The sequence below is a fragment of the Thrips palmi genome, unplaced genomic scaffold (genome assembly GCF_012932325.1).
Source record: "Thrips palmi isolate BJ-2018 unplaced genomic scaffold, TpBJ-2018v1 HiC_scaffold_19, whole genome shotgun sequence".
NCBI lineage: Eukaryota > Metazoa > Arthropoda > Insecta > Thysanoptera > Thripidae > Thrips > Thrips palmi.
In genome coordinates, this window is record NW_023144628.1 from 2,581,799 (window position 1) to 2,590,381 (window position 8,583).

At 41.8% G+C, this 8,583-nt stretch overlaps 2 protein-coding genes across 5 annotated transcripts; one reads left to right on the plus strand and one right to left on the minus strand.

The window, feature by feature from the left end:
* The first annotated feature begins 583 nt into the window (after window positions 1-583).
* LOC117645977 (kelch domain-containing protein 3-like) lies at window positions 584-7,371 on the plus strand. 4 transcript variants are annotated; one of them, XM_034386570.1, is made up of 10 exons: window positions 584-723; window positions 3,458-3,612; window positions 3,817-3,990; window positions 4,067-4,254; window positions 4,349-4,562; window positions 4,774-4,969; window positions 5,052-5,347; window positions 5,471-5,524; window positions 5,616-5,694; window positions 5,828-7,371. In XM_034386570.1, the coding sequence occupies exons 2-10, from the start codon at window positions 3,462-3,464 to the stop codon at window positions 5,871-5,873; spliced, it is 1,398 nt and encodes a 465-aa protein (XP_034242461.1). In that variant the 5' UTR covers window positions 584-723; window positions 3,458-3,461; the 3' UTR covers window positions 5,874-7,371. The 4 variants fall into 4 exon arrangements, with proteins under 4 accessions (XP_034242461.1, XP_034242462.1, XP_034242463.1 ...); XM_034386571.1 differs by lacking the exon at window positions 584-723 and adding an exon at window positions 2,552-2,690; XM_034386572.1 differs by lacking the exon at window positions 584-723 and adding an exon at window positions 2,560-2,694.
* LOC117645993 (splicing factor 3B subunit 5) lies at window positions 7,369-8,183 on the minus strand. The gene is made up of 2 exons (XM_034386592.1): window positions 7,993-8,183; window positions 7,369-7,860 (listed from the first exon to the last, which is right to left on the minus strand). Exon 2 carries the CDS (start codon window positions 7,857-7,859, stop codon window positions 7,602-7,604), a length of 258 nt encoding a protein of 85 aa, XP_034242483.1. The 5' UTR covers window position 7,860; window positions 7,993-8,183; the 3' UTR covers window positions 7,369-7,601.
* Between the last annotated feature and the right edge of the window lie 400 nt (window positions 8,184-8,583).

Sequence of the window (8,583 nt, forward strand, 5' to 3'; positions counted from 1 at the left end):
CTCCCCCAAGCGCGGGGTGAGGCGGGGCTGGCGCAGGCCTGCGGCAGGCTACGGCAGCTCTGCGGGTGTGAGGCGGGGCAGGGTGACGTGATGGTGGGGACGCGTTGGGTAGGCACGCCTATGGTGGCGAGGCGGCGAGCGGCCCAGACGGCCAGCACGCGCACCACGGCACCACGGCACCACGACGCGACGCCACGACGCGGACCCGCGACCCACCGAGGCGCCTGCCCTGCCCGCCACGACGGGGCGGGGCGGGGCGCGGCGGCGCCGGGGTGGCCGCGGGGTGGCGCCAGCAGGGCAAGGAGGCTGCCAGAACGCCAAAGGCCCAAGTCCAGGACATGGGCCAGACATGGGCCGCCCCACCCCACGGCCCTCCCGGAGGACGAAGCGCGTCCTTGTCCTCTAGCGGTGTGTGTTCGCGTACCGCGAGGTCCGTATCAGCAACGCAAATGGCCCCGGCCAAAGAGTCCCGCCGTTCGACCCGTTCGACCCTCTGCGAAGGCTGAGGCTAAATCAGTCGACTGCACGCAGCGCGCGACGCAGCGCGCGACGCAGCGCCATGCAGTCAGTCATTCAGTCATTCGGTCGCCGCCGCGTCGCCGCGTCGCCACGTGGGCACCGTGGGCACCGGGACCAGCACGTCCCCGTCAACATCAACACGCGGAACGCGAGCACCGCGAGACGAGGCGTGGGAAACGGAACGAGCGGACGGACATCCGGAAGGTTGGAGCCTCTAAAAGACAACGAGGAATATTTGTCTTATTTTGTTTTTGCGGAAGCAGTGTCCCCTGTTCCGGAGCAGTGCCAGTGCCTTGTCGCGCGAACACTATGTACTACACTGCAGCAAGTCTGAACAGACGCTCCAAGCAGAGGACTCCCGGACCGGACCCCGGACCTAGCACTCGTAAACCTTGACATTTGGCCGCGGGCCCAGCCCGGCATGCCCGGCTGAGCGGATCTAAGCCCCCGATGCCATGAGCCATGAGACTGACCCCGGCCTACCGGTCCCCGAGTCTCTTGTAGTCCTGCCCTACCTTTGCAAGGTCCACCCGTCCGCCCCCGCCCCCGCCCGACGCACCCAGACGCACGCCTTGGCACCAGAAAAAGGCAAATAATCCGCGATGTGCACTTTGAAACAAAACAAGCAGATGTCCCCGGAGGGAGGGGGGCGTCGAATGGGTTGCCTATCCAACCGGCGCTAAGTAGTCAGCAGGTGGAGTGGATTGCCTACCCTCAGTCGTTTCTCACAGCATCTTTGGGTTGCTTCACTTCGTTCCAAGGGGCATTAGAAATATCTGTGTCGAAACAAGGATTATCTTAGATCTTTTCAGTTAAACTCACCAAGATTGTAGAGTGCAATCCAGTCTCGACTGCTGACAGGGTCATGGATGTCCCACTGTAAGTGGACAGCCAGATGGAGTCTCTCAGGTGTATTGGTATCATTTTGCTGCTCATCAATGGACAGTAGAGTCAGCCGGTTACTACGTCGGCGCCTCAGCTGCCTTGATGGTTCCCGAGAAGAACGTGAAAGCTGCTTTGGGTTTTGGACCGAGGCTTCTGTAGATATTTTGGGCACTTCCTCAGAGAAAGAAGTGCCAGCTTCCGCCACATTGGGCTGATTGTCTTGCTTATCCCCAGTTTCCTCCACTTTAATGGATTTTTGTAAATGTTGAGGAGAAAATTTTCGTCAAAGGTCTCTGCTTTCAGAGATCTTGGACCTTGACTGGTGCATTAAAACCTGTGTCTTGCAAGGAGATGCAAGATAAGCTGAAGAATGTCATGTAGTCATTTCATACACATGAGCTCCACTTCTTCAGCTGCTTCAGGGCAAAATGCATTATGCGATAACAGTCCTGTAAAAGAAAAATAGAGCGCCATATTAATGCAGGTTAAGAAAACTTTCGTATTGCTAACTTTATTTAATAGATGTGTCCTCAAATCAAAACTAGATCCAAATTAGAGCTGTCAAGTGATTACAAAGTGGGTAAACTATACTTAAAATTAAGATGGTGTCGTCAAATGCATTTAACAAAAGTATGCAGAATTATGTTTCAAATATAATAAAATATAATTTGAATGTGCTTTATAGAATCAATCAAGGACCTGACTGAAAAACAAGGTTATTTTTCAAATAAAAAGAAAATTTGAAAATAAAAATGTCCCGTTAATACACAAAATAAAAAAATTATATCAAGGGATGTCAAATGAACACTGTTCCATAAACAAATAGGATTGCCTGGGGTTCCAAATAGAAAAAGAAAACAGAAAAGTTGATGTGCCTGGCACTTGGAAGGTAGCAGAAAGCTTGAATGTGTGTTGTTTTGACACAGTGAAGTGAGTCCTCACCTTAATGTGGCTTCATCTGTAAAATGCACCATCGCTAGTTTTTCCGCAACTTTCGATTGAAGACGGGCAGGCCGCATCAATATGTCAAAAACATCTTCACCCAAAGAAACTACCCTACCACCAACGCCATGTTTTCCTGCACTTCTGGGCCTAGGCTGCGAATAATCTTTTACTTCCTTCCTCCAGCGTCCTGTCCTGCGCATAGTTGTCTTTGGTTCGATGTTGACTGCTTTTCGATATGATTATTTTGCTTTTGCTTTGATCATGAAAGCCATGGTGGACATCAAGAGAAGGGCAAAGATTTAGGAAAATAATCATTTACTGCCTCATTTTGCATTTTCATTGTAGGTACATTGTCCAGATTTCAATGCTAGCCTTAAGATTCCCGAGCCGAAATCAGTACGGTGCAGATCAGATTTCGAGACTTGTTTTTCTCCGTGTTATCTACCAGCCTAAGCTATCGTGTTGCTCTTCTGGTAAAAAATCTAAAATTCCATTTCCCTATCTACCGCTTGTGCCGTATTTAATGTACTGAGCTTTCGGGAATCGAAAGAATTTCTTAAATTGGTGCAAGAGTGAACAACTAACCTCTTTTGTTCGTGACCGGTTTTCCCTGCTATGTCTGCTGTGTTGTGGCCCATTTGTGTTCTTTTGCCAGTGGGACTGCGATGTTAATTTATGCAAAGTCCGTGGGAAAAGGGAAGAAGGCACTTTGGGACACCTAGCCAGTTTATTTACTCTGTTTTGTATAAGGATGGTTGTCATGTCTGGTTTCACCAATTCCTGACCCCCTATTTAATATGTTGTCTATAAAAATGTGGTCATTACAATAGGGTAGAGAAGTTAAAGATTTCTCTGTTTTTAATACGTTGCTGGCAGATGCAACAAAAAATAACAATCACTCACACGAAGTGGTGATTTTGATCTATGATCATATTTATATACCATATGCTTTAATCTAACATTGTACCAGATCAGGTTACCCAACGTCACATTTCTATTATGGATAAATCTCTCATTTTCTTCTTCAACTTCATCTTTAATTGTTCCATGTTATTTATTTTGTAGAAGAAAAAAAAAATAGAAAAATGGTTATGTTGTCTGTTTATAGAGAAATGTACTGGACTGTACATCTGGAAGGTGGACCTCGACGTGTCAACCATGCAGCTGCTCCTGTGGATGACCTCATCTATTCATTTGGAGGATATAACACTGCTGAAAATTACTATGAGTATCGAGCAATGGATGTCCATGTGTTAAGTACAGGTTTGTACCTTGATTAGATATAATTCATGTGTGCTCTTTCTTTTGTGATTTATGTATTTGATTATTTTGTCTGCACATCTTGGAAACAGTTCTTCTTTTAAACAATTTACATTAATTTATTGTCATAGACATGTTCTACATCTGAGATCCAGGTTTATATAAATTGATAGCTACAATTTCGTACCTGCTTTTTTACCATTTTAGGCAACCTTCGATGGCATAAACTTCCAAGCCCCAGTTATCATGGTTTTCAACACGAAAAATGCATACCATTTCAACGTTATGGGCACACAGCTGTCTCACATGGGAAATATGTCTATGTGTGGGGGGGAAGAAATGAGCAAGCTGCATGCAATCAAATATTTGTTTTTGACACAGGTAAGCATCAAGTCATTTTTAGTACATTGTGTTGTGCCCTAGACAGTTTTAATTAATTAATTATTGTCTGTATCAGAAACTCTTACATGGAGCCGCCCCAAAGCTACTGGAATGGTACCAGCAGCTAGAGATGGCCACACAGCGTGTATAATTAATAACCGCATGTATGTGTTCGGTGGTTACGAAGAGGGAATAGAAAGATTCTCAAATGATGTTTATTATCTTGATTTAGCTACAATGAAGTGGCACTATGTGATGGCCTCTGTAAGTTTAACATCTTCTTCTCCTTTTTTCTCTTCTCATTAGCCTTTCTTATGCTCTGCTGTTGGTTTCACATAAATATTTTCATCTCTTTTAGGGAGAAGTTGCTAAGTTCCGAGATTTTCATTCAGCTTCAGCTATTGGATCTTGCATGTATGTCTTTGGAGGGAGAGGAGATTTAAATGGTCCTTATGGATCTCACAATGAAGAGTACTGTTCTGATATAATCTATTTTGATGCTGAGTCAAATCGGTGGTATAAGCCAGCAACTACTGGTGAAAGACCAAAAGGGAGACGGAGCCACTCTTCTTGTGAGTTTGACCGACTGTTATTTGCTCTGTTTGTTATTCTTGTACCCTCCAATTTATTAGTAGAAACCTATCCTCAAATATATTTTTTTCTACTGTTTTAGTAAACTCAGTTTTTTCTGATCTCGGAGAGTGTGGACATAGAGGGGGCTGCCTAATACTAATAATAATTAGAAAACTAAGTTTTTATGCTATTCTTTGTTTATTTTCGCAGTTATTGTAAATGGTATGCTGTACATTTTTGGTGGCTTCAATGGACTCACAGAAGAACACTTCAATGATCTTCATTGCTTTAATCCAAATACTTGTGAATGGAAACAAGTCATACCTCATGGGAAGCCACCAGTTCGCCGACGGAGACAGTCCTGTATCCCAATTGGGAACAAAGTGTATATATTTGGTGGCACTAGGTAAAATATTTTACTTCATTCTCCCTGTTGTTAATGTTTGTATAACTTTCATCATTTCCCCTTTTTTTAAACCTGTTTGTAGCCCTTGGCTTGAGGTTCTTGGTGAAGTCCATAGTGATGAAGCTGAAGAGGTTCAGTTCGTAGAGCAGAACCCTTTTGATGTCGAGGATAATCAAGACAATGTCAATCATAATGGAAATTTGGAAGAAGAAAATGAAGATGATATTAATATTAACCTGATAGATGAGGGCCTATTTCATGGCCATGCCCTTATCCCTTTAGGTCATGACATTATCCCTTTAGGCCATGATGTTCAAAATCAGGAGGAAGAAGAAAATCCAGATGACATGGAGAGTGATGATGAATCTTTATTTGATGGTATGGAAATAATTTCAAAAACGTGAACTGAATTTCCTCCAGCACCTTATCCTATTTCTCATACTTTAATTCTTCAGTGAATGTCACAGAAGGTTTTTAATGAGGTCTTCTTGTTATTTACAGAGGGCATGGATGCTAAACTTATGGACCTTAATGACCTACATGTTCTAGACTTATGTAAGTAAGAGTTATGCCCTAAAATTCAGACTCCATTTAAAAAAAAAAAAAGTTCTCATGATCTTTCTCTTGATCTTCCTTTTCTTTTCAGTACCATCACTGTACACATTATGCCTTAAGACTATCTGTGAACATAGAATAGACCCGTCGGGATTACCAGAAATCATAAGGTATTATTCCCATTTAATACAATACCTTAAAAGGGCTTATCTTCCATAAAAATTCTGTTTTTTGTTTGTTTGTTTTTTTTTTTTATTATTAAGTTTTAATTTAAGAAATATTTGATATTTTTCTATTTTTCAGGAAGGAGTTTCATTTTCATACTACCCCAAATTCCATAAGTCAGTAAACCCATCCAGCCCACATGCATTTCAATGCAGCACCTCCAAACTGCGCCGCCCTGCAACACACGAATAGACTACTTGTTTAGATCCATGCGTTTCCAGAACAGTCTCATCAAACGAGTTCTGTTCCATGTTACTCCAAACAATCTCAGTCCTACTCCTTTGCCAGAAATACCACCTGTATAAAAGCGATCACATTCCATCATACTTGGCATGCATTGATTCATACTATATTCTTTTAATTTGTTCATTGTTCACAAGTCATCCTATAAATATGTATGTAGAATTTTTGTTTGTTTTAAAGTAGATGTAAAAACATTTTGGCATACATTGCCAGATTTCTTACCAAATAAGTATACCTTTGTCCTTTTTGATATCTGCATTGTAGAGATTGTTTTCTAAATTCAGGATAAAGGTTAATAATTCACTCAGTGTGATGGGCTCTGTGCTCAAGTCAGAAGAAAAATACTCTAATCTTGCTGTGTTTTCTCAATTGTAGAATGCACCTGCATTTAAGACAAGGAGGAGAGTGACAGTGGGAGGAGACCATCCTCATGGTTCACACATGAAAAGGCTGTTTTTAATGACCAAAAGACACAGTTAACTTAAGGTTCTCTATGATAAGGCAATGGGTGCATTTTATAATTGGGAAAATACCTTGATGAAGTTTAATTGTTGTATTCATATTGTAAAAATTACATGAGGTCTTGGTCGACCTTCTGTTGTACTAACATTATTATTGATTTTATTTATACTATTCTTGAGAATAGGTGTTATGGTTTGTTTTTGTACAAATAACTATTTATTTTGTTGTTTCTGTTGTTTTATGCCCACAAATGTTAAAGCCTTCCAGCCTCCCAATATAATGGTTGTGTATAAATTAAATGCCACTTTTACGTCTCCTCTAAAATAGCATGTGGGTATTATTTCCTGGCTTCACAAGTTGATTTTGATTTGATGTTTGCTTGGGTATATGATGGGAAGCTGGGCTTTCCATCATTTCCCAATGCAAAACTATTTTTTTCCACTTCATGAAATGTCCTTTATTATGTAGGTTTCTGTGCTAGAAAAATTGTGTACATCAATATTGGCCCTAACCAAGCAATTGGCAGGTCACAGAGCACATGGTGTTGAGAAATATTTTAGTGCAAGTCAGGAAGAGGCTGGTGATTTATTTGGCTCATCTTCTTCCCATGGTGGACATCTTTATGATTAATATTTGCTTCTTCAGTTAGTGCTATTTTGTTTAATACAGTAACCAGAGTCTAAAATACTAGGCAAGTTGTTAAAAGTTGCGGTGTCCATAATTGTACTTAAGGTCTTGACTGTTTGGTCATAACCTTTTGATTCTTTTTCAAGTGATGTCTACAGTTTTATTTGCGCAGAAACAAATGTGATGGTTTACAGTTTAACATTGTCTAATATTCTGTAAATGAGTGATAAGTGCTTAATTAAATTGCTGGTCCTGTTGTATGTTTTGAAATATAGACGATACAAACGTAAGTTGAGACCTTCACTGCTCACTCACCATTTATTAAAGAATTTTTAGCAAATATCATTTTGAAACAACACTTATTCAAAAAGTTCTATCATGGAGATGGAAATAGCACCAGTGACAATTACAAACCCAAAATACAATTGAAATCATCCAAGAGAATATTTTTACAAACACCTCTTTAAAAGAAACAAAACCATGCTTCTTAGTTTAAAACGAAAGCAAGATGACCAGTGAGTTAATCTTCAGGTTTTTCTGGGGGTGGTCCACACGGCTGTAACATTCTTTCCATGAGGTTGAAACGAACTCTTGCTTTGGCTTCATTTTCACTAATGGCAAAGAAGTTGAGGAGATCAAAGTGTCCCATGTAGGATGAGCATGAATCTCTTTGCTGATTCACAAGCCATTCGAACTTGGTTGTGTCTGCATGACCAGTTCCAATATACTTCGACTGAAGATGCTCCAACTGACTGTGAATGTTGTATCGATCACCCATTCTATATAAAGAAATAAAGAACAATAGAAAAGCAATTAGTAATCTTAAATTAGATTTGATAACAAATACGTTGTAAGGTTATGGTCTTGTGTTCTGGTCAAGAGTTTGCACTTCTTGTAAGGATGCGACCTACCTCTAATCTTAAATTTGAAGCCCGTTGTTCCAAAACAAGTCACAACTATTTCCTTTGCTGGCGAGTGCAAGAAATGCACTGATGTTGGAAACCCGACGCAATGCACAAAGCAGACCGGCCAAACAACGTTTGTTATTCGACTACTCGCAGGGCGGGCCGACCAGAGCGGAGCGGCCTGCGGATAACGTTATCCTTCTCTCTCCCCCCTCCTCCTCCCTTTCCCCTCACCCGGAGTCGGAAGGGATGTCTAGCCTTCAGGCGCTTGGGACTAGAGAGCCTCAGAGTCAGAGAGGCGTCCTTTCAAACTAAACTTCACCTCTGAACTCAACTGAAATCCAGTAAACTTCGACTGTCACCTTCGAATGCTCTAAGCCCAAGGATGAGAAAACCTGTGGTGTCTCTGACGGTGCAGGTGGACTTCCCTTACAACTCGAGAAATGAGAACAAACCCCACTTGATCTTTCTTTGCCACTAGTCACGTTTTGATTGTATTATTTTCCTCCCCTCGAAAATAAAGATGTAGGAAGCCCCACTCTAACAACTTTGCTCAAAAATATTATGTATTTGTCCCATATGTATCACACTTTTTTC

Excerpts from the sequence above, each read along its gene's own strand:
- LOC117645993 (XM_034386592.1), bottom strand. The coding sequence starts at position 7,859 with ATGGGTGATCGATACAACATTCACAGTCAGTTGGAGCATCTTCAGTCG.
- LOC117645977 (XM_034386570.1), top strand. The coding sequence starts at position 3,462 with ATGTACTGGACTGTACATCTGGAAGGTGGACCTCGACGTGTCAACCAT. Across the intron at positions 3,991-4,066 it reads AATATTTGTTTTTGACACAG|AAACTCTTACATGGAGCCGC; the intron begins GTAAGCATCAAG and ends TGTCTGTATCAG. Across the intron at positions 5,348-5,470 it reads TGATGAATCTTTATTTGATG|AGGGCATGGATGCTAAACTT; the intron begins GTATGGAAATAA and ends TGTTATTTACAG.